This window comes from Achroia grisella, unplaced genomic scaffold (assembly GCF_030625045.1).
Source record: "Achroia grisella isolate CSIRO2021 unplaced genomic scaffold, CSIRO_AGI_Agris_v1 utg359, whole genome shotgun sequence".
Classification (NCBI taxonomy): domain Eukaryota; kingdom Metazoa; phylum Arthropoda; class Insecta; order Lepidoptera; family Pyralidae; genus Achroia; species Achroia grisella.
Genome location: NW_026712817.1, coordinates 1,457,452 through 1,484,452, shown reverse-complemented (window position 1 = coordinate 1,484,452; position 27,001 = coordinate 1,457,452). Strand labels below are relative to the sequence as shown.

General features: G+C 33.2%; 1 protein-coding gene across 1 annotated transcript; it reads right to left on the bottom strand.

The window, feature by feature from the left end:
* LOC131843981 (collectin-12) lies at nucleotides 1–26,772 on the bottom strand. Its single transcript, XM_059192768.1, has 12 exons — nucleotides 26,615–26,772; nucleotides 10,742–10,806; nucleotides 7,356–7,575; nucleotides 6,665–6,892; nucleotides 5,934–6,132; nucleotides 5,362–5,529; nucleotides 4,120–4,271; nucleotides 2,726–2,886; nucleotides 2,000–2,156; nucleotides 1,198–1,257; nucleotides 902–1,067; nucleotides 1–433 (listed from the first exon to the last, which is right to left on the bottom strand). Exons 1-12 carry the CDS (start codon nucleotides 26,630–26,632, stop codon nucleotides 384–386), a joined length of 1,644 nt encoding a protein of 547 aa, XP_059048751.1. The 5' UTR covers nucleotides 26,633–26,772; the 3' UTR covers nucleotides 1–383.
* Nucleotides 26,773–27,001: the final 229 nt, after the last annotated feature.

Below are 27,001 nucleotides of genomic sequence, written 5' to 3'. Positions count from 1 at the left end.
TAAAGACAAATAATTTGTGTGTTATTGTTTAAGATCAATGGTTATATTATTATTGATAATATATGATTGTACAGTTTCTTATATTAATTCACATTTTCTTAGAGATATCTCGTCAGTTGTATATTGTTGGTTTTATGCGCTCACTTGTGACATTGGGATGTCTGTCACAATGAAATTTAATTGTATCATATAACTTGTACAATATAAATATATAGATCCACAATTATGAAAGAGATTAAATATTTGCAAAAGTTAATGTTGCGTGAGTTTTATTTACTGTGAAATACATCCTATTCTTCAGTCGTCATATAATTAAAATTTTATTTCTAAATTATTAAATAATTATGTTAGTTTTGGTGCTTATTTCACACAAGGTATTTGTTTTACGGGCTTGTTTCAGCGCTTGTAATATTATGAGGACCCGGTCCTGCATCTGCAACAAATACTTAAATTATAAAGACTTGTTAAATGTAATTTATAAAAAGTTATGACTAGATGTACTAATAATGTAAATAAAATGACAAACATACCGATGGCCCGCCTAAGCACCAGGTGGTACTGTCATACTGATTACCGTCAGCGTGTTTGGCCATTCTGTTTGTACCTATCGTATATTACGAACGCCACGAGTGATGTGACGCTCACAGCTTCCACCACCTCTTCTTATATTTAGCTAGCTAAGTACGGTCCCTAGCTTCTAAAAAAGCTACTTTACAGCTGTCTTGAAGTAATGAGAGGTATGCAAAAGACTACTACGGCAATTTTTTTATAAAACGCTGATTAATGTGACGAGTTCTTATATTACAGCCGAAGCGCGGAAACTCGACTGGATACAAAGTGAATGTTGATATGACGAGTAATGCGGCTATTATATCTGGCAATTAATACTTATATATTTTACCTTCAAGTTTAGCTTGCACCGTACTTAGGCCGGTCTTCGCTTTTTCTAAAGCTTCCCCAAGTCCAGTCTTAATTTGATTGAACTCTTGAGTCACGAGCGATAATCTTCCCAACAAATAATTCAAATTCTCATCTACTTCAGACATACGAGACTTTATTGTTCCCACCTGAAATATGATGATATAAATATTTACATACAGAATATAATCTTGTTACAAAATTATTATACATATAATTCCTAAACTATTATTCCCATAAATCCTTTTTACAGTTTAGTTATTATATTGGTATGCTTACTTTGCTATCGATGTTTTCCATAGCGTTTGCACTGCCATTGACATAAAGTTCCGTTTGTTCCTGAAATTGAAAATTTAAAACTGATATGAATCGTTACAACTAAAAATTACATTGAATATTCCATCTTGTTCCGCCACACATTAATATAAGACAGACAGTCACAGACAGCAGTCTAATTTCTATAAAAGTGTACAACAGACTTAAAATACGAACGTATTAATTTATTAATAATATATTAATAAAAACTGACTATCTATGCTCCGCATTCCCAACCGATGTTTATTTTATAAGAAATCGTATTATGCACAGTTCTACTCTTCCCGATAATATCTCAAGGATAACTCACACAGCACTATTATAGAGCCAAGCTAAGCAGAGCTTGTTTTATAGGCACAAGACAACTGATACATGCATATATACATCATATAGGAATCGAACCTACGACCATGGGAAGTAAGGTGGCGTGCTAAAGTTTGACCACCGTGTTCCTCTTCCTAATAATAATGTACTGCTCTCATTGGGCTAGAAGGAATTTTTTTCGAGGGTTCGGTATCTTAAATCATGCTGATAGTTTCAGAGAGCATGTTCAAAGAAACTCTTTAGCTTTATTGTTTTAGTACATACATATAATTCTTTGGTGTATGTGTACCTACATGCATGTGTCACCAATATGTTTTACCTAGATGTATTTCAATTGGTTCTTATATTTGAAAATACAATTGAACTCGAAGTGACGATGTTTTTTAAACTGCCGATTCCGCTATGTTGTTTAATCTTTACACTCAATCAAGTTAATGCTTACTGTAAGTTTGTCAAGAGATTCCTTGTTGGCTGTAAGTTGTTTGTACATGATCCCAATTTGTCGCCACACCGGCGCCATCTCTGATTCTATCTTGTCGCTCAGGTTGGACCGAGTGACCAGCTGGTTGTCTAATGTCATAGCTTCTATGTTTTCAAATCTATAAAATTAATAAGATTTCTATTTTATGTAACAATAGTGGTCTGGGCTTCATGGTCTATACCACTAATTAACTTCGCGCAAAAAACATATTAAATTTCTAGCTGACTTTCTGGTGAGACTAAATGTCTTTTTTATATTTATGCGAGGGTACTGCTCCTCAGCCCACCTTTGCAGTTGACTTACCACAGAGATCACATATGTCTTGAATATTTTAGAAATCTTCGACCTAGAAAATAATTATCATATTTGGCTCTGGCACGTCGACAATTATAACAATAACGACAGCGCGTAATCTAGGTCATATCATACAGCGCCATCTAGTCTTAAATTAAACAGCCTATAACATGATCTAGTGGATTTACTATGGACTAATACAAATAGATAGGTATATATGACGACAGTGTCATAAATTTACAATTAAATATGTTAATGGATTTGGCAAGTACCCATAATAAAATTCATGTAAGATCTAAAGTATATCCTAAATATCCATCACCAGATATAAAAATCTTATAGTAAAAGTGCAATCGTTAATAAGCGCGACAGAGAAGTATAAAGCTATGTAACCTTTCATGTAGCGTCTTATTCAAGTGTTTGGCGTGGGCTGTGACTAGATCGCCAACTTCCGCTAGTATCTGATGGACCCCGTATTCCACTCGTTTTCTAGTGGCGATTACATTATCAGCTGTTTGCAGAATAATATGCTCACTTTTAGACAACGTTTGCACCTAAAAACAAACAAATAATTTGATTATTTAGTACCTAGGTACATCGCTTTTTTGTAGACATATTTACTGTTATATAATAGAATACCCTAATAGAAACTACCGACTAACAGCACGTTCATCTAGTACGTATTGTAATGTTAACAATCGTAATTAATCCGTGTGAGGAGAGTAAGCCCGCCCCTACCTTTTCTAATTAAAATTGTATTCTCACATGTTCATGAAATGAACGGCAAGTAGAGTAATATGATGAACAAAAAAATATTTGATATATAGTAAACAACAGTAGCTAATTTTGTATTGATATTAGCGAATAAAAAACAGAAAAAAACATCAAAATTAATATAACAAATATAAATATTCTTATTCTTAGCTGTACCCGCGACTTCATCCGAGTGGAATATAACTTTATTTTTCTATAATAAAAGAATGTTTCTAAAATAAAAGTATCCTAAGTCACTCTTAATTACATCAGCTACCTGCAAAAAAAAATCCCGTCAAAATCGGTCCAGCCATTGCAGAGATTAACCGGAACAAACAGACAGACAAACAAAAATTGTAAAAAAAAATATTTTGGTGTATGTACCATATTTATTCATATGCACGTAGCAAAATACGGTTATTTTAATATTACAAACAGATACTCCAATTTTATTGATATGTATAGATAACAGTTTTATGAGTTATTTTGACAACAATGTCAAGATTATTTATTAAAACTATTTTTATTAACTAACTAGCTGTACCCCCGACTTCGTCCGCGTGGAATTATACTTTATTTTTCTAAAATAAAATAATGTTTCTAAAATAAAAGTAGCCTAAGTTACTCCCTATTACATCAGCTACCTGCCAAAAAAAGTTCCGTTAAAGTCGGTTCAGCCGTTTCAGAGATTAGCCGGAACAAACAGACAGACATAAATTTCAAAAAGTGGCTTTTGGTGTATGTACTGTATTTATATTCATATGCATGCAGTAAAAAACGGTTATTTCAATATTACAAATAGACACTCCAATTTTATTTATATGTAGGTATAGATAAACACCACATAACGAGAAAGAGAATTTCTGACTACACAATTCATCTGGCATTAATCGTGAGTATGATGGCGTGTTGCAGTCGTATGTAGGACTGTTTGCAATAGTTGTAACGTCCATGGTTTAAATTTTCGTAGGGATGTCAACTTTTTGAAATTGTAGAAAATAATAAAAGAGATTTTATTTATAATATATACATACCTCAGTTCGTAGGGTGTTGTAACTATTCGATATGTCGGTGTAGGCGCGTTCAGTCATTGTATTTCCTTGAGTAAGACTTTTTTGGATGTCTTCATTAGTTGCGGCTAAGCGCTCTGTCATCTCCCGAAGTTTCGATGTTATTTTGCTTATAGCTACGCATTAAAATAAATATTAATATGATAGGTAATCGTTATGAATTATATAAGTACCTAATATAAATTGTGACGACCTCGGTGGTCTAGCGGTCTAGCACACCGCTTTACGTCCGATGGTCGCGGGTTCGATTCCTCGCACGGCACAAACATTTGTATTCATAAGTATGATTGTTTGTATCGGTCTGGGTGTTTTTTATGTATATTATGTATGTATTTACGAAAAAAAAATTAGCTACGTATTTGTATTAGTTATCTAGTACCCATAACACAAGCTTTAACTAGCTTAACTTGGGTCTAGATGGCGTTGTATGAATTGTCCTGAGATTATTATTATTATTATAAATTACTATAAATAAATAACCCACATAATAAGACCGTTATGTAACCTTTTTTTTAGCTATTTGTAATTTACTTTTAAAACTATTGAATACTATTAAAATATAATATCCGTAACCGAAATTATCCAGTACTAACGGATAATTCGAAATAATTTCACATCCGTATCCGGTATAATAATCATTCCTATACCTATCTCAAACCTATCCATTTCAGAAATTTCATATCCATAACATCCCTGCTTAGTATCTATTTAGGGTCTGCAATATTAGGGTAACGCGTTCTTTGTAGATTTTTGAGACTTGAAAATCTCGGGTTAAACTACTAACACCGTTACATCTCTCCTTTCAAACATGACAACCATATGATGTTCCTCAGAACAAAAACCTATGTTCAACGGATAAGTTTATTAGGGTAACAAGTAATAAACCTTATTGATTGCGAAAAGAATCATCAGATTTTTCATTTCGGCAACCATATTACATGACATACATAAAAAAACCATCGAAGCTCCATTTGGAAGAAGTTTCAATTCTAGTTATATAAGTTTTCATCAATTCAAAAATAAAGATACTTTAGTGTATAACATTGATAAAAGAAAGTAAACTACTATATCGCACCCTAATACAATACTATATTAAGTCAAAAAACTATTTATATAATTTTGATTATTAAGTCTAGCTCAATAATTGTGTATTTTTTAGTTAATACAGTACTATATTAAGATTGCGATATGTAAGTAAATACATACATTTTTCATCATTCTCTATCATATCGTCCTTAGCCCGTTCTATTGCTTCTAAGGTATGTTTTGTTGATATCTGAAGATGTGAAATTCGTGGGAGATCTTTCCACATGCTTTCAGCGTCCGAAAGTAATTTTTGAATCTTCTTTATGTCCATTTCTTGGCGTTCCATCACTTTAAAAAACAATTATAGTATAACTGTGTTACATGTCAATTAAAATAAAATAATAATTTCTAATAGCTGCAATAGCAAGATAACCATCAGATGTAAATCACCACATACAGTTGTTTTTTTTTTATGCTAGGATGTTGGCAAACATGCATACGGCCCATCTTTTAAGATGGTATAAGCGGTTACTGTAGCTGTGACATGATCTGATGTTCGTGGTAACAAACGTAGGGTATTGAGAACTAATGACCCTATTCTTAGCAATATGCCATGTAAGGATCGCCTCCATGGGATTTCTCTGGAAACAATCCTACTCGATCCTAATTTATTACGATGAACTGACCTGACCTCATCTCATAACTTAATATATTTTCTTTAGCTACTACTAATTTAATTAATAAGTACCTACCTTCTGTCATCTTGCTGTGCCAAGCTTCATCAGCCATAGAAACGTCATTCAAAGGCACGAAATCGGTTTGTACTTTTGTTACATTGTACTCATTCAATTTCAGTTCGTATTTGGTGAGTAGCTTTTCCGCCTCGGATATATGCTTCTCTAGTGGATTTACATCAGACGCCACATCTAGACACATGGCATGTAGAGCCTCCTGTATGTAATAGGTAAATATAAAGTAGGTAAGTACTATTTGAAATTAAAATGAAAGTAGGATTCTATATGAAATGCTGTTTATATAATGAGGGTAACGCAGCTGAAGTTGAGTCACAACGCGAGTTTCAAGGCATTTGTGGCACGGGTCCCCATCAACATTCTGCCCTCCTTCATGAAAGAGGACTATTGTCCGAAGAGTGTAGTGTATCAGCGCTACCGTGGCAGATTGCCGTCGTCAGTGCCACGGCACTGCCAGGGCCACACAAACAATATCTAGTTTTAAAATATTATTTCATATGTATGTTAACCTATATGGTATTTATAATATGGGCCTAGTTGCCTGAAATAAATAAATAATATCTAATAATATAAATTTTCTGAACTATTTTTTCTATTTCTTCATCCGAATTTTATCTAACAACTCTGAATTGAATTTTTGTGATTACAATCAAGGTAATTGTTTTAACATCTTTAATCCAGCCAAATGGTCTAGTTTTGCAAAATAAAAAAAAAAATAGATGACCACTGACCTTACTCAATGTATTCTTCAGTTTTTCTATTTCCCCCTTGAGGCTATCAATCTTGGCGTCGGTAGCGTCAAGTCGCCTCTCCAAAGTGTCCTCTGTAGTGGTCAAGTTGTCCTCGTCAGGTATTTTTGTGTTTTTGTTCACTGTACTAGTGAGCGATAGCAGAGCTTTCTGAATCGCATCCAATACGTCGTTTGTTTTCTTTTGTGTTGCCTTTTCTCTTTCTTCTTTCTATGACATGATGGAATTGTATGTATGAATATAATATAATGTGTGAATTAACGCAATACATTTAAGTTGGTACGAGTTTAGTTATTATAATAAATTATTTAATCAAACTATCAGAAATCGTATTATTATTTGTGATTGCATGTAATACAACTTGACACAGTCACACCCTAGTCTGTAGCTGGCCGTACGTGTCTCAGTATACGAGTAGGGCCCTCTCCAATCGTTCCCCCGTCCAATTCAAACGGGGACCGAAATTACTCCTCTCTAGCGGTGCCCTCATACTAATATCGTATCCGTCAGGCGGTTAGCCTTCAGTCTCTCCGTAAGACCTTCCGCGGGTTTGGAGTGCCATCTGCACTCGCCCCCTATTGTTCGGTGAAGCTGCGGCCAATAGCATTAGAGTAGTAAAAAAAGAGTGTAAGGTATTCCATTCATATATGGCATCTATTAACAAAAAATAAACCTGTAATAATATGGTTTCGACGTTAGACAATCGCTCGTCGAGTCTTGAGATCATGCCTTTCAGCGGCTCCAGTGCTCTATGCTTCTTATCAATACCAGCAAGTGTCCTCTTCAGCTGGTCACCCAGCGCCTTCTCCCTGTACTCGTGCCGTTCCAATTTGTCTTCTGATGACCGGAACATGTGAACTAGTGACATCATGGCCTCTCGGATGTCTTCGTGTCTGAAAGAAAAACACAGATATACAAATTGGCTGCAAGGTGATGGCGGGGAAACCATTATGAACAGAACAATATGAAAACTGAGTCACATTCAGCGTTACTAGTATGTTTTAGCTTTTAGCTTTTAAGTTGTATAGTATATAAGATAGATAGCATCTAAGAATACTGTAATGCTGAATAAATGTCTTTATTATTATTATTATTATAAAATGTTTAAAGCATTTCTTTATGTAAGCTTATTGATGGCAGAAAGGAGAGACTAAAAAAGTAAAAGGATGTAGCAAATACATTGAAAAGTGGTATATTTTATGGATATCGGTTTGTATAGGTTAACGTTTTATATAATAACAGTGGCAATCAAATTACAGCCAACCTGATGGTAAGTTTAATAAGTATTATTAAACTGCCAATTGTGTACTTAGTCTCAGCTACAGAGGGATCAGGGGGAAAAGATTTCGGAGAGAGCTAGTGGTCTCATTGCTAGCAATATACAGTCTCAGGTCGACGTGGTCCCCAATAGAAAGCACCGAGGTTCACTTCCCTTATCCTCCATTAAAAAAGAACAGCGGATTCATTGATTTATTAAGCATCTACTTATTAGCCAGGTATAACACAGTACTACAAATGCTTCCCATGGAACAAATGGTTCCGACGGAATAATTCGAAAAATATTGATTGAAAAGATGAAATTAATGAAACATCAGTTGTTTTTCAATTATAATTAAACAAATACTTATGTATGCGATAGACACCTTGAAACCTTAGAGTGCATTATCTTTAAATAGAAAGTTCTATAAGCGTTGATGCAGCCGAATGCTGAAAATTCAAGGAAATGCGTTAATGCAGTCAAGAGATGTATAATAAGCTTTTATTATTAGTCCACGAGTTCTAGATTTTAGAAGCGTAACCAAATATATATTCTATATATATACACTACTATATTACATATGTATGTATACAGATGATACCTATGCACGTTAAGGTTTCAAGTTGGTGTCTGATGTGATGACAATTTGAAATGTGGTTTATAGACCACCCTAGGAGTAAGCAGGTATTAGTATTCATGAGTAGATATATATCTGTTTGTATTACTGGCAAGGAAGCGGTGGTGGTGTAACAATCGAAACGCATACAATAAGGGCTGGTTCGATGAGGCCAAAAAAAGATAAAAAATATGAAATAGGTGAGATCTTTACTGAGCACTGGGATAGTATAGTACTTATAGCTTAATTGTATTGTGTATTTATACACAACACTTATAGTGTATTGTTAATTGTATATAGTCTAGCTGTTGTTGTTCTCTTTATATTATGAATGTATTTAAAAGAAATTTATTTATTACGTCTATGGTTTAGAAATCCTTTCTCTTCTTCATTTGATGCTCGGCATATTTCTAACTGGGATTGAAATGACGACGGCAAAAGGCGACGTTCGAATTTAGCGTTGTCAAAATACCTAAGACATATATAAACGGCAGGTGTGGCCTTCAACCGCACCATATCTAAGTCTTTCAGCTGAGTTGAAATGTTCTCTATACACTCCCTCATTTAGGTCTGATGAAGCTGTATAGTTGCGGCTAAGAACATTGGAATACATAGTTCGAAAAATCTAATGAACGTACTTAGCTAACTTAATTTGGAAATACTACTAGCCTGATTAGTTTTAATAAGTTGTTGAGTGCTGATTGTTATTTTTTTATGTACTGTGAATATGGCTCCTACATAATCACAACATCGCTTAAAAACAAACATTAAAAGTTCTAAAAATGTTCCCGAACTGGCATATCCATTCAAATATTATGAATGTGAAAGCAAGTCTGTTTGTCTATTAGTTTGTTCGCATTTTACTACTAAACGTCTGAATGATTTCGAATAAAATTTTACATGAAGATTGTGACATGAAAAAAGACATCGGACGAAAAATGCTATAGGCCAGTTTGTAATAAGTACTAATATTTATTATAATTTTCTAACTCCATATTAACAAAATAAAATATATACAAATCATCGTCGAATACGACATCGACGAAATTACTAATATTCTTCGACACCAATAAAACGCCTACAACGTAATAAAAATCCAACAATATCATCTAAAAAGATCGACGACCTGTTCGCTGCATAAATCGAAGATTTTGTTCTATTCATAGAGCTACTTGAGAACCTTAATGGAAAGCGTAAGCTTATTGATCTTCCACAAGCTAATAAATGTTTAAATGAAGATTTATAACATTATAAAATGTATTTGCTTGGTACGTCTCTTTTAATTTGTAGGAGATAATAAAATCCGGTCAAGTACAAGTCGATTTAAATTCTAATAGTGTCCTGGTTTTAAAATAATTAATTACGTTATAAAATAGTAATAAAAATACCACCGTTGCATTTTCAAACGACATTTAACATATGACCCCTTTGATCCTCCATTTTAGTGTGAAATAATATTGTAGATAAACAATAATAGTAATAATAATCATCCTGGAAAATTTTTACAGAGCGATCTAGTCTCGAGCTACGCAGAGCGTGTGTTATTCATACTAGACAACTGATTCTGTCACTTGATTATTTATTTATTTATATTAAAAATAGTGATTTTTTCTTACTGAAAAATTTTAAACAACTGTGTCTAATTCTTTATTTTATGGCAATTGATCATACTAACATATACATTATATTTACCAGACTCTGGACAACTCGTCAACATGAAATAATACTTCAAATAGACAAATAGGTAGACCATCAACCCCTATTTTTTAATTAATTAATTTATTTAATAGCGATATTAATCTCTGTTTGCCCTAAGGTCGACTAAGAGAAATTAGTTTAAGGTGTTAAATCCGCTATGTGAAGCTTTATTAGTGTATTTGTGCATTAAAGTGTAAAATAAATTTATTTATTTACATGGCACAATAACCTGGTCAGCGCTAGTATTAATGTAAAAACAGGTAAATATGAGAGTTTGTATGATAGGGGTAATCTCCGGAAATACTAACACGATATTAAAAATTATTTTAGTATAGGGTTTCCGATTTATTTAGGATGGCTACAGGCTATATAACATTACGCTACGATCAATAGGAGCTGCAATGAAAAATGTTGCAAATGTATGGATATGTAATATTATGTTATCTGTGGTATGGGGAAAATATAAAGGTAATATAGGCATACTTACGTAACATTCCGACACAGTGTGTGTGGTGCGCATACTAGTATCACTGCCGCCAACAGCCATAATCTCTGGGGATAGAAACAATGACATTAACGATTAGTAAAACATCGCCGTAATCTAAAGGTATTAAGTATATTATACTGATCTATTAAAGTAACCTTAGCTAGTGAGAAAATTAGATGAGAACGTTACCCCAATATGTAATAAACATAGAGTCAAAATAGGTTCAAGAATAAAAAAAAAATCAACCTACAGTTTCTTTCTTACTGTACGAAACAGAAACAAATAACTGCAGTACAAATATTGTATATATATATATATATATATAACGTTATACGATAAAACGCATAAAGAATTGAACCCAGGTCAACTTTATTTTAAGTTCTACATTAAGACTTAAGTTTTAATATGGTTAATAAGTATTATCTGGTCGATAAGTATTCCTTATTAAACTGTTCCAATTTTTACAATTTATTCTATAATAACCTATTTATATTTAAAATATCATAACATATCATTTTATAGTGGTAATAATAATTCACTTATCTGACTAAACTCAAATTCTAACGTATTTTTTCATATAGATATGTAAAATACAGACGACAAAGTTTCGTTTACAAGACTAGTATGAACAACATGCCTTCATGTGAATATACTATATACTGATATGCGTAAACGATTATTATGACGTTAATTATTAATTTTCCTAGTAATTCCTTATATTATTTACTATATTTACCCTTAAAAAGGAGAATTTGTGTATGTAACACTTTTCCTTGTGTTGGTATACTTTTAGATTTCATTTTATTTGTATAAAATTTATTATAGTCAAATAAATAAAATAATAGAAATTTAACCCCTTAAATACTATATAATATTATAAATACCAACCACCCAGTTATTGGTTTCGTAAATCGTTAATGTAGTACACGTCAACCTTGCTGATAATATACAAATATTGAAATGTCTAGTAAATTAAATTAGATGTCTTATAACATTGAAATGAAGCGATAACCTTTTCAATACGTGAACGAAGAGTCTCGCGTTATCGGAGTTTTATCACTCTATTTGACCCCGGCTCAAACTATAAATGATCTATAATAATTACGACTGTTATCCTAGATGGGATAATCAGAGTCATTGTCAAAATAAGACGTTGGTGGTTGTGGTGAACTCAAACTTTGTCGACAATTCCTTGGATATATGCGAAACGTGGCAGGGCGCGAGCAGTAGTTTACCATGTTCTCTCGTGTTAATTTAGTTTCTTATAGATGGTTAGATCACCGAAAGTCAGCAGTTGACTGTAGCTGAACTAGTAATATAGAAATATAAATTAACTAATTTTTTTTATAAATTAACTAACTTTTCGCATAAGTTCGTAATAATTACTGGGTCTAGTTTTTCTGAAAGGATCACGTCCTCGCATTAATGATGTGTAATATTGAACAAAACTAGCGGATTCAGCACCTAGGATTCAGAAATTATATACTTTTCTATATTTGAAAAGAAATAAATGCTCTTATTTTAAAATAAATATAGCCTAAATATGTATAACTTTTGTTTGTATTACAGCATTGAAAATAATTTGTCCATCCGATTGAAAGCTATAAGAGAAACAGCAACATGCAAAGAGTAGACAAGGATTAATAACAAATACACTTGCGATATTTAATACTAGTGCGTAATTCAACGAGTCCAAAATTACAGGTTCACCATGGTAGACTCAAGCATTAAAGCCAATACCTCAAATGATCCAAGCCAATGAACCCTAAGATTCTGCTCTATCTGTGTTTGGATGGTGGACACTATTGCGTCGTAGGTAGACCAAAGAAGCCAGTAAGGCAAGTTAAAATAAAAGATAATAACAAAACCCTAATATACTCCATAGTAAATATCCTGAAATCACCAGCAACTCGAGTTTTTATACCATAATCGATATAGTCCAAAGCGCTGAAGTGAAGTAATACTTCAGCGCTTTGGACTATATCGATTATGGTATTCATAAGTACTCGTACTTATGATTTACCCAGGAATGAAAATCTCGCATAGATTTTCATATATAATCAAACAAAAATCGTTGAATAAAAATTTAAAGTAACATAACACCATAATTGAATGTAACGAACAAATAAAACAAACAGTTATAATTAAATATATTTGTACTGTTTCAACTTAACCCGCAATGTGTTGTGTATAATCTTAATTAGATATACGGGCTTACAAAATTGTTTATTATGCATTGGGGTGATTGTATCCATTCGCGGGGTGACCTCTATCCCTAACATTAAACTATATTTAAACGAGTCTGCTTTTAGTAATAAGGGGAATGTATGTAATTTTCTTACGAATGCACTAATATACTATACTACTTTAAATTGGATGATGTAAAGCAACTATATATTTTGATTTGCGTTTATCTTTGATCAATACAAAACAAATACACATTATTTACTAGCATTAAATAAATTGACGGTCTCTATGGTCAAGCGGTTTAGCTCACCGTTTGCTTTAAATGGTCGCGGGTTCGATTCCTCGCAATGCAAACATTTGTGTTTCTAAGTATGTCTTATTGTTTGTTTTCTATCTCATATTATGAATATTCAATTATTTTTATCAGTTGTTTGGTACCCATAACCATAACACAAGCTTCGCATAGCTTGGAATTAGATGGCGTTGTATAAATTGTCCCAAGATATTATTATGCGCTTCTCTACACAAAGACAATAATAATAAATTTATATATTGTTGCATTATTCGCAGAATTATAATCATAGCGGATTATGACGTCATTTACTGAGAGAAAGGATATTAGAGGATTGTTGTGCAGAGTAAACCTTGGCCGGCATCCAGGCTAGTCATACAAGTGTCCATATATATTTTATTCGTATATAGTGATTTAGCAACATCTAAGTAGGTGAGAACTAGGTTATGCGGGAATTAATTGTTAGTGATAAAATTTATAATTCAACACGAACAAAGTTCGTATTCTAAGGAATGTAATAAATATAGAGAATCTTGATGATACTATTTTGTTTTTTACCTAACCCTGACTGATCCGTGCTGTTATCTAATTGATTTACTGCTCTATGATGTTTCTTGATATTTTCTATATCGCTTTCTGAATAATAATTTTCCTTCATATTTTCATTTTTAGTTTGTTTTAATTATAAGAAATAGTATCTATTTTTTTATTAGCGTTGTTTAGTGTGTAGTGAGTAATGGGGATCATTGGCGGTATTACTGGCAATTACTGTGATAGTTCGACCTCCACACGGTACCCTGGAAATCCTCATGGTTATTTAGTTGTTTAGAAAAATATAGCTTTCGTTTATAAAGAAATCGACGCCTCGGCGAGTATTAAATGATATAATTCAATTATAATTAATAATAACTTATAAGAATTATCTTCCCCCATCTGTTATTCGATAATGACAATGTTTATATGTTAGACTAGCTGCACCCACGACTTCGTCCGCGTGGTATTTAACTTTATTTTTCTAAAATAAAAGTAGCCTAAGTTACTCCATATTACATATTTACCAGCCAATAAAAATCCTGTCAAAATCAGTCCAGTCATTTCAGAGATTAGCCGGAACAAACAGACAGACAGACAAAAATTGTAAAAAAAAATATTTTGGTGAATGTACATTCACCAAAATATTTTTTTTTATATTTATATGCTTATATTTATATAAATATAAGCATATAAATATAAAAAAAGCATATAAATATAAATAACCGTTTTTTACTACTTGCAAAAGTAAAAAACTGTTATTTCAATATTACAAAAAGACACTCCAATTTTATTTATATATATAGGTATTAGGTACCTACTTAGAATTTATAAATTCATGGATTAGCTTTCCAAATCTTGGGTCTATAGTGTTTAAATACATAACAGATATGTAAAAATCATATATCTTATTATTATTTTTACATCTCTGAACTACTTTTCTACTACCATTATTGCCAACACGCACGCATAATTCTTTGTGTAACGTGCCATTAAACTTGAAAGAAATTTGATGACAACTATATATTGTAAACGCAGTAAAATGCTCTTTCCGTTTCAAAATTATGATTTACATTTATTTGGAAATACCCTTTAATACCTTTCCACATATCATTTAACATATAAGTTATGGAATTACCAAATAACAGATCAGGGTAGTTATTACTTATAGAGTATCTTAGACTAAGTAGTAGTAATTGATATGTCCTTGTTAAAAACAAGGACATATTAATTAATGGTCTAAGATACTCTATAAATAATAACTATTAGTATAGTTACACATATTTGCACATACTGTTTAATTCAAATTATTGTACCGCGGAAAGACATGTAAGATTATGTAGTAACCAGTGCTTAACTTACCTTTATTATGAATCTTATCCGTAAGTTAAACTGGCAAATGCTGAATAGCATAATTTAAGGTAGGTATGAATAATTAAAATATGTAAATACAAGTAAAGCACTATTTGTATAAATTGCAGACCTTGCCACCCACAGTTACAAAATGAGATTCGCACTTGGGTCGTTACTTAATAGGTCATTTAGTTATTTCTTTTTTAAACATACATATTTATACTGTAAGTAGATCACTCAGGCAGTTCAGCTCATCTTCTGATGGTCACGGTGATGTTACGTGTATTCATGAGTACCTATAATTGTTTGCTCCTCAAATCCGCCGCAGAATAAAAATTCGTCGGGCCTAAAGGCAGATGCGTAATTTCGCTACCCCTATATCCCCCACTAGGACCCTGGGGCTTGCCTTCAGAAGGGTAACATCGAACAGTAGTAAAATAAAATAATGCTATGTATCTATAGGTACTATGTACGGTTTGCTTTTCCAAAAGATATATATTTCAGTACCATAGAAAGCTGTATAGCTTTCTATGGTACCAAAGGACATATAGGACCAAAGTAAGTAAACTTTGTTATGTTTATTATAATAATTCTTTAACTTTTATTTTTATTAAAATAAAAATAGACTAAGTTACTCCATATAACATCTCTCCCCATTGTCTATCTTCGTGAAAGTCTTGTCATTATCGATCCAGACGGCTGATACGGATCAGAGATTAGCAGGAACAAATAGAGAGACAGAAAGACAATTATTTTTTATATAAGACTTAATTAACTTTCTTGTGCCTTTAGTGAAAAGCTGTTAATTTGAAATTATAAACAGACACTTCTTCACAGACAATTTTATTTATTTGTATAGATAACCCAGGATAATCCACACAGCAGCATCTAATCCCAAGCAAAGCGAGCTTGTATTATGGGTACTACTGACATACATAATATACTTTAAAAAGTGTTAGATTATTATTATTATCATATTCCAATTTGGTAGCAAGATCCAATGATAGAACCTCATAAGAAGGTAGTGATAATATGGAGCTTGGCTTGACTGGGTTACTGCCTTTCATCTACACATTTCTAGTAGTACAGTAACAACGTGCGATGTGTTATAAATGTCTTAGAGTTACTTGAACTTCATTATTCATTCGTAAGTAGGTTATATGCTAATGAAATTCAGGATTTCTACATTTGGTAGTGAAGTGGATTAACAAATCAAAACAAGAATATCTATTATTTAAATACTAAGCAAATACTTCAGGCAGACCTTGTTTTATTTGTTTATATTCATTCCTGGCCGACCTCGGTGGTCAAGCACAATTTATCCGAGTTTCTTTAAGTTCACAGGTTCTTATCAGGACTTTATACTTATACAAAGGAAAAACTATTTATTTATAATACACGATATCGTATTACTGAGTACCTAAAGAGCAAAATAGTGTAATATTAGGTACTTATTTATTTAACTTTAAAGAACACAGTACAAAAGATAATACATTTGGCGGCCTTAAGATCATGTGGCATTTTCTATCAGTCAATAATAGAAAGTGCAGAGAATCATTTTTGGCGTTTAAGAAAATTTATTTGTTGCAGTGTTCATATTAAGATATAAGTCAAGTCACTCCGAAGTGAACGGCGAAAAGATAGTGGACGAAACCAGACAAAAGAGCCGGGATATGAAGTAAAAATTTTCTGCTTGTACGAATAAGTGATGGGAGTTGTCCCCGTGCAAATGATATAGCAATGATATATGAATGGCTAGCAAAAACTATTAGCGAAATATAGAAGTAAAAAACTATAACAAGCTGTTACCCACGATTTTGCCTGCTTTTTGACCATAAAAGATTGCCTATATCCATCCTCGTAATAAGTATATTAATTAAAATTCATTCAGTTTTTACTAGTGAACAATCCTAAAGGTAACACGCAGATATACTTCCGTATTTATAATAACATTATGGATGATCATGTGCGAAATTAGATTCATGCAATGTGATAGAATTGGATTAGCCCGATAGCGTATTTTGCTAGCTATGGAACGTGCTGTATCGTAACTAGTGAACATAAACATAGTTCGATGATTGATAGCTATAGCAGTGTGCTCTTACGATATATGCCTTCATGCGCATGGAAACTCATTATACGTAAAGAAAACGATTATACCTAGTCTCGACATTTTCGCAACACCCATAAACTGCAGAAATGGTAAAAGCATTGTAAGGAATACCACTTTCCTAGAAATAATAAAAATACAGTACAATCTAACTTTAAACTAAGTAGAGTCTGGAACTGGGCACAGATAAGATAATATTACATACTGTGCGTATAACTGATAGAATTCTTTGTAAATATATAGAAAACATCTTATTAATATTATTAACGCGAAAGTTTGTGAGTATGGACGGGTTTTTTATGAAACTTTACAGTAATATAGCTTATACATCAGAATAACATATTATAGGCTATACGTCAATATCCGGTAAACTGTACTGATACACTTGTTTGACAGAAGTCTAAATAAAAGCATCCAAAAATATTATCGTCGTTTAGTATTATGTAGAATAACAACAAAATAGTCATAAATAGTGACATATAAATTTCTCGCGGACGAAACCACGGGCACAGCTATTAACAATATAAACAACAGTTCATTAGTATGACTTTTTATATAAACAGTCATGCTCATGAATACAAATATTTGTATCTAGTTATAATCAGTCCGGCGACCATCGGAACTAAGGCGGTATGCTAAACCGTTGGACCACTAAGGCCATTATAAGGACCAATGGATTAAGTATTTTATCCAAGGAGTAAATAATTCGCATCGAATTTGTACTTTTCTATTACAGCTACTACTATTACAAATTACAGGGTAAGGAGGTATATTTTTTTTTGCAGCTGGAGGATGCTAAGATGTGCATGAGGTCAGGTCAGTCACGACAGATTCACCAAGAATTTATCACGATGGTTTCCAGAAGGAACCGCGTGGAGGTCAACCTGACTGTTGCTAGCAATAAGTATCATAAGTATCATAAGTCCACATTACTAACAATTCCCTTTCCCCCCTGTAAGGAGGTATTACCTACATCTTAATCCGCCGGAATCGCATTTTCGCAACGGGTATACATGATTTTCGTGGTGGTGACTATGTATGTATAGGGGGAAAGGGGATTGTTAGTAATGTGGACTGATGATCCCATTGCTAGCAATGTACCATATCAGGTCGACCTCCACGCGGTTTCCCCTGGAAACCATCGTGACAAATTCACCGGAAATTTATCACGTTGGGCTAACTGATCTGACTTCATGTTCATCTTATCATCCTCCACTGGTGCCCCGCCAGCGTATATCGTTAGCGCAAATGGGTGCAGCAATCCACTATCATCAATTAAAGAAAAAAAAACTATGTACCTATGTATACAGGCAAAGCCAACGGACCACCTTATTAGGTGGTCCGTTGGCTTTGCTACCACCTACCATTGTAGGTGGTAGCTATCACTTAACTTTAGGTGGTCGGTTGATTGTGAACCATTCTGGTTGTATAAAAATATAACTACTTTATTTACGGAAGTATCGTTCGTATATAGCAAACATGACCATCTGGGATGATATGGCCCGCAGCGAAGGAACATGTTTAATAATAATGAACTTATTAGAATAAGCGTGCACTGTTTCTTGAATCATTGTTGTTTATTTTGTTGTATAACTCGACAACTTCTCAAAGGGCTTCAGTTTTAATTCTGCTAAGTTGCAAATGACGTCCTTCCAAGAAATTGCATTATTTAGTAGAATTGAAACATGCATTTCTTCGCTAACACATCGGAGTTTCAAATGAAACCCAAATTTGCTTTTAATATTGAATTTTAATAATTATTTTTAACAATTTTGAGGAGACCGATTGATTTTTGTAGACGAAGAAAAAGTGAGAGAATACAAAATAACGCAGGTACATCGAAAACAAATCCAATACGCCTGTGAACATTTAAATAGCAACTTTTTGCAGTTAAAATATATTGCGTTCAAGAGTGTTGAAGGAGTGCCGGAACATCTTCCCGCCACCTTGAAAGGCTTCTTTCAATATTTAAAATCCTCTTCATTTAGTAGAGGACAAAATCGAACTAGAGGGCGTCGTAGACATCCTCCTGCAGTTTTGACATCAGCTACACGCGAAATGCCGTCTGGTCCAGGGAATAAACGTAATACTCGTCCCAGTTTCCAACACAAAGGATAAGTAATCTTCTTGAATAATGACTAAGTCTCCAATTTTCAATTTTGCAGTATTGGTCTTCCATTTTGTTCTTTGCTGCAGCTCCGATATATATTCTTTCTGCCATCTGTTCCAAAAATGCTGACGTAATTTCTCAATTCTTTGGTATCTTTGCAAATTGTTTTCTTTGTAGTCTTGTAGATTGGGGGAAGGCAGTGCACGCAACGGTCTTCCAATGAGAAAGTGCCCTGGAGTGAGACAAAGGAAATCATCGGGAGAGGACGATAGAGGATATAGGGGACGGCTGTTCAAAATCGCCTCTACTTGAGAAAATAAAGTTAAAATCTCTTCGAAAGTTAGGTGACTATTTCCGATCACGCGTCTTATGTAATATTTAGAATTCTTTACGCCGGCTTCCCAGAGCCCGCCAAAGTGAGGAGAATAAGGTGGTGTGAATTTAAATTGAATTTGCTCTTGATTGGCAAAATGACGTAAAGAATCTTCATTGTCCTTTAAAAAGTTATTTATTTCTTTAGCGGCAGCAACGAAATTACGACCGTTGTCACAGAAGATCTCTGCTGGCTTTCCTCGACGCGCTATAAATCGTCGAAGTGTCATAAGGAATGCATCTTTTGACAAGTCACTGACTCCTTCTAAATGGATACATTTGTATCGTAAACAAATAAACAAGCATAAATAGCACTTGATAAGTTTATTACCCCGACCTTTACGATTAATTATGTAAAATGGACCGGCAAAATCTATACCGACCGACAGAAAGGGAAAATTTGGTGTTACCCTTTGTAGTGGTAACTCGCCCATTTTAGGATGGAGAGTAGTACCTCTAGCACGTCTGCAAACTACGCACTTATTAGCTGTTCTTCTTGCCAAATGTCTGCCACCGATAGGCCAAATGATTTCTCGAACCGTAGCTAAAAGAAGCTGTGGTCCAGCATGCATATTTTGCAGATGTTCTTTTTCGAAATAAAGTTTAGTTAAATGATGAGTTGAATGCAATAGAATGGGATGTTTTTTCTCATACGGATAATCAGACGTTTCCAATCGACCGCCGACTCGCATTACATTATCCTTGTCCATAAATGGAGATAAAGGTAATAGTTTTGATTTAGTACTAAGCTGTTTGTTTTTTAGTAATAATTCATATTCAATAGGGAATGTTTGTTTTTGAGCCATAGCACAAAGTAATATAAAAGACTCATTAAATTCTTCTAATGACAAATTACCGTATTTTTTATTTGTAGAATTTTTAGTATTATAAATAAAACGTCTAACATAAGCAAATATTCTTATAATTTTATCTAATTTTGAATATCTTTCAAATTTTATTACAGGTTCAGCAACAACTACAGGATTCGACTTCACTTCAGGTAAGTTTACAACTATTTTATTATTTTTTAATTTAGGCCATTTTGTTTTATTTTCACATAAAAATTGCGGACCAGACCACCATAGCTTCATAGACACCAGCCTGCCTGCATCAACGCCCCTGGATATCAAATCAGCCGGATTTGAATCAGTCGGAACATAACGCCACGATGATGCTACAGTTTTTTCCTGAATTTCGTTTATGCGATTAGCAACAAAAGTTTTTAACTTGGTAACATCACTATTAATCCAAGAAATTACTATACTGGAGTCACACCAGTGGATTACATTATTTGGTTTGTATCGTAGGGATTCTATAACCGTTCCACTAAGCCTAGCCGCTAAAAGAGCAGCACAAAGCTCTAAGCGTGGCATAGTTATTGGTTTTATTGGTGATACTTTAGATTTGGAACATAATAATTTAACAGATACCCTATTATTAGCGTCTATGGATCGCATGTAAATACATGCACCGTATGCTGCCTGAGAAGCATCACTAAATGAGTGTAGTTCTATTTCGATTGGATTATTGCATAGAACTAATCTTGGTACTTGAAATTCTTTGAGATACTGTATATTGTCACAATATTTTTGCCAGTTCTCTCTGATAGTTTGTGGTACAGGTTGATCCCACTGAATCTTTTCTTTCCATAAATTTTGCATAATAATTTTTGGTTGTATGATACAAGGGCTTAAAAGTCCAAGAGGATCAAATATTTGGAATGAAATTGATAAAATATTTCTTTTAGTCACCATGTTACATTTAGGTATATTTTTTAGTGGAAAATTTAGACTATCGCTAGAAGGATTCCAGCCAAGCCCGAGGGTGCTAGTTGATTCACTAATTGTCAAATTATCTTGTGAATTAGATGAATTATTTTCAAATATAATTTTAGAATTGCTTTTAAATTTTCTTAAATTAAAACAACCATTACTTAATGCCTTTGTTACTGAATGTTTTATGTAGCGTAATTGCTCTTCATCGTCACAACCTGTGATGAGATCGTCGATATAAAAGTCCTTTTTTATAATGGTTTTGATAAGTTCATCATTCTGCTCCTCACCGATTTGCCAAATACATCGAGTGCTTAAATAACTAGCACTTGCAGTCCCGTAAGTGACAGTATTAAGACTCAATGTTTGTATGGGTTCAGACTCATCTCCTCTCCATAATATTAGTTGCAGCGCCCGATCATTTTCGTTTACTTCAACTTGGCGATACATTTTCTCTATGTCGCCACATAAAAGATATTTATATTGTCTGCTTCTAATTAATATGGAGAAGAGAGAATCCTGCATATTTGGACCCACCATCAAAATATCGTTGAGAGCATATCCTGATGATGTGGAAGCAGAACCGTCAAAAACAACACGGAGCTTTGTGGACTCGCTACTTTCCTTCATGACTGCATGGTGACATAAATAGTATGAATTAAGTGATTCTACAAAATTTAAATTTGATAAATGACCTAACTCTGTATACTCATTGATAAATTTTGCGTAATCGATTTTTAGAGATGGATTTCGTCTAAATCTTCTTTCTAAATTTAGTAGTCTCCTTTTAGCAAGATTATAGGAATCTCCAAGACAATCGGGAGTGTCATGTAAAGGTAATCTGACGCAAAATCTACCTGTATTTAGACGAGTCGTGTTTGATACGAAATGTTTTTCGCATAGTTTTTCGTTTTTACTGAGAATTGGCCTTTTAGGAAGCTCTTCGATTTCCCAGAATTTAGGAATAATATCATCTATATCATTGTATGATGATTTAGTTAAAGCATGATTGCAATATATTTTGTTATATTTTTTATTTTTAGAAGGAATGGGACCAGATATTATCCAGCCAAATTTTGAATTTATCAATTTAGGACCCCTTTCACCGATACACCGAGTTTCATTACCTATTATTTCCCAAAAGACATCAGCTCCTAGCAGAACATCGATACAGGCAGGTTTGTGAAATACAGGATCGGCCAGAGGCAAGTTTTCAGGTAAGTTAATATTTTGTATATTTATAGGAGCTTTAGGAATCTCACTTGTTATTTTGTCTAAGACTAAGCACGATAAATTTAGTTGATAAGAACTGTTTAATGATTTTAGTTGCGTTGTACATGTTTCTATAATATTATTTGTACAGTTATTACCTATGCCAATAACTCTTATAGTATCTATATGATTTGAATTTAGAGATAATTTTTCCTTTAGAGATTTACTAATAAATGAAGACTGACTTCCGCAATCCAAAAGCACACGAATTTTCTCTGATTGGTTTGTAGATGGATTACAAACTTCCACTAATGCTGTAGAGAGTATAACTTGATTTGGTGTTTGATTATGAAAGTTAACTACTGTATCATTATCTCTCACAGCGGCGTTACTTTTAATCTCTTTTAGAGGATTATGAAGTAAACTATTATGCCTTTGCTTACATATTCTGCAAGGTCCCATACGACAATCACTTAATGGATGGCCTTGTCTTAAACAATTTGGACATAACTTATATGTGGACACTTCCGTTAATCTATCTTGTATGCTCTTAGATTTGAATACGGAACAATCATATATTTTATGATTTTCCTTACATATGATACATAGGTATTTATTACTATTTTGATTAATACTAGTAAAAGACTTTGTATATGAAGTACGATTATGATGTGAGCTTGGAGAATTTATTTTATTTGTATTATTAATAGGTATAGAATGACGAGAATTTGTGGGTATATTTTTATGAAAGTTATTATCATTTTTATTATGAGTCAAAGACTCCAAGACATCGGCACGATCATTTAGAAATTTATAAAATTCTTTTAAAGTGGGAACATCGTCGAGAGTATTTCTATGTTCCTCCCATTTAATTAATGTTATATTGTCTAATTTAGTAGACAACATATAGATCAATAATATATCCCAGTGATCTGTCGGTTGGTCTAAGCAGGCCAACGCACGCAAGTTTTTAGTTACATGATCCACTAAGAATCTCAGCGACCTGTCAGATTCGCGACCGAGTGGTTGTATATTAAATAATGATTTAAGATGATGATTAATTAATGATCTTTTGTTATTATACCTATCGCAAATAATTTTCCATGCCTCAGAATAATTAGCAGATGACACTTCGAGATTAGAAATAATTCTAGCTGCATCTCCCTCTAAATATGATGTAAGATAATGAAACTTATGAATGGGTGAGATACGGCTATTGTTATGAATTAAGCTTTCATAGGAATCACGAAATTCTAGCCACCGCAAATAAGAACCGTCGTACTTAGAAATTTGGATTTGCGGGAGCTTAAAGCTCGTTTCTTGATGATCGTGAAAGCACTGAGACTGATCTTTAGCATTATCAGTATGAGCCTCGACTAAAGTTTTAGCAGTTGCGATGCCAATTATAATATCACGTTCAATATTGTCACGTTCTTCAATTTCGAAATCAATATTATCTGCATTTAAAACTTCAATGTCGCTTTGTAAGTTATCAAATTTTATAGACAACCCTTCAAATTTAGTAATTTTGATGTTTAATTCTGCTAATTCTATATTAGAAAATTGATCTTGATCTTTTAATTGTGACAAATAATTTTTAAATTTTGTTATCTGTCCCTTTATTGAGCTACGCTTGGTAACTAATTCCTTTAAATTACTTCGTATTGTACCTAATGAAGATTGTGATAATGGCAATGCATTTGTCTCTTTATCGGTCATTTTGCAAAACAAGTATTAGTTGTTATTATATTGAATTAGGTTTAAGTATAATTTGTGACTATTTATAATTATTGTAATCAAGTAAGAAAGAAAACAAATAAAATTCTCACGCTCCTTGCTTTGGCTACCACTGCTCAGCGAAACCGGCGATGCTCACGCAGCTGCTTAACGTCGCGCTGTCACTCAATGCACAGCTCAACCCCGCGCGCAGCGATAGATGTCACTGGAATTAGTCGGCAAAATTACGTTAGAACATTGTAATAACTGACCTAAATTTTAATACGGATACCTACCCGTTTAATTTGCTTAATATTGGAAATCAACTATTTTAATATTTATTGAGTTTAAATATAATAATGTTACTAGTTTTACGATGTTTATAAGTCGACATATAACAATATTACATGTTCTATAGCTGTATTTTAAGTTCAACAATTAGTTTGCACAATAAATTCACCAAATAGCAGGAATGAATTGTAGGTTACACAATTTTTATTCTTTATATAATAGTCTCTGTATACCCAAAAGAGAGACAGTTTTAATATAAGTGGACAGAAACAATATAAAATGAGAAATAAGAAAATATATCAACTAATTACTCATTTATGTGTTAAGCAAATTGCATAAAAGTTTATTACTCACTTTTGTTCGTGGTTTCTTACTTTTTATTTTATGTATTTACGTATATTTATACTATTTTTTGCAATAGTTACCTATAAATAATATAACTAACTTATAATTAATATATATTTTATAAAAATAAGATAGATTAAATATGTTTTAGCGATTTTGTATGAAAGTAATTTGGATAATTGTAAAGGAATGAGGGAAGGCACTTATCTTTTAGTCAGGACCGCTGTGTATGCTGTGATGCTTTTGTTGCTTCACTGTTCATTACATGAAGACGATTCCCAGATAATCTTGACTTCGATTCAATCCTCGTGATGATTTTGTGATGATATACGACGTAGTAGAACACGTCCGCCACGTTGCGTAGTTGTATAGGAGATTTTGATTTACGAATATCTTGGTAAAATTTTGTTCTTTTCATGGGCCACCATAATATGTCTTCGCTAACACATCGGAGTTTCAAATGAAACCCAAATTTGCTTTTAATATTGAATTTTAATAATTATTTTTAACAATTTTGAGGAGACCGATTGATTTTTGTAGACGAAGAAAAAGTGAGAGAATACAAAATAACGCAGGTACATCGAAAACAAATCCAATACGCCTGTGAACATTTAAATAGCAACTTTTTGCAGTTAAAATATATTGCGTTCAAGAGTGTTGAAGGAGTGCCGGAACAATGCATTTTAGAGATTCTGTGAATTAAAGCTATCTTAAATTCAAAATTATATGTAATACAACATGTGCCCAAGTTTGTTTATCTGAACGACGAGTTTCAATAAACAAGTCGTACGAAAAACAAAGTCGGGTCAACATAGTCAGTATAAAACATATATAACAAAATGGTAAACACCAACGCAGTGTACGCTACATAATATGTGTGTCCACCTTCCACGTTGGATTCAAATATATCGAGCAAGATACTATAATATAGATATGTCAACTATTGAGTTCAACACAACATCGTCAGTTGATAATGGTTCTGACTATCCCATTTAGGATAACAGTCGTGACTTTATATACGTGTGTACTTGCTGTTTTTATGAATTCCTACTCACATCGAATACGCAACATAATATGCACGGAGCGGAGGTGCGAAAAGCTTGCGCTAACTGCACTGTCTTGAGGCAATAAACTTTTGTATTGACCTAAGGTATTATAGGGTCGTTATTGTTTGTTATAACTTTTTGTGAAAAATGATATCTTGTTACATGGTAAGGCATATTGCCTTATAAGTGAACAATTACAATAAAAATATTTATATTGACTTCCACGTTCTATTTTGTAAAATTGTTTATATACGGAATAACACAGTGACATTAGCAGAAATTATGTAGATAACTCGTTATACATAATTACTTAGTGCTGATAAGAAATAAATATTTAAATCGGAACATGGGAAGTTACACGTGGAAAACTAGATTTTTAAAGAAATATAGTTTATTCCAACATTACAGTAAAGACAAAGATTTTTTTTAAATACTCATTAAATAAATAGAATAGTATGTAATATGATTATCCTACATTTACTCACTTTCCCTATTATAATTCCTGACGATGAATTATAAAATAGTTACACACTTACCGCGCTATATCCAGCCATGTCGCCCTTTTAATATCTAATTTAAACTAACAACCACCTTTGTTCGTATTGGTTTCGCGCTGCTTGAGAGTGAGATTTAGACCGATGACACGAGACTGCGTCTGCGGCCGCAGTAGATCGCGCACTGAACGATGAACTTTGTCGACTTGCGGCACTTGCGCCCGCGCCGGTTGCAGGAACGGGTGAACGAATGCGCTGCTTGTTATGACTTTTGATGTACGTGTACACTAGATCAACATTCCAAAGGGTTGAAAGTACCTTATTTTTGGACACTATCGTTCAGTCAACGGTGCTATGGCGCAGTGCAGTAATGGACTACTATACGTGTAGGTACGCACTGGATATAAAAATAATTCTTCATTTGATTGA

Coding starts and splice junctions, on each gene's coding strand:
- LOC131843981 (XM_059192768.1), bottom strand. Junction 6,133..6,664: donor TGAAGAATACATTGAGTAAG/GTCAGTGGTCAT, acceptor TATTACATACAG/GAGGCTCTACATGCCATGTG. Junction 1,068..1,197: donor TGGAAAACATCGATAGCAAA/GTAAGCATACCA, acceptor ATCATATTTCAG/GTGGGAACAATAAAGTCTCG.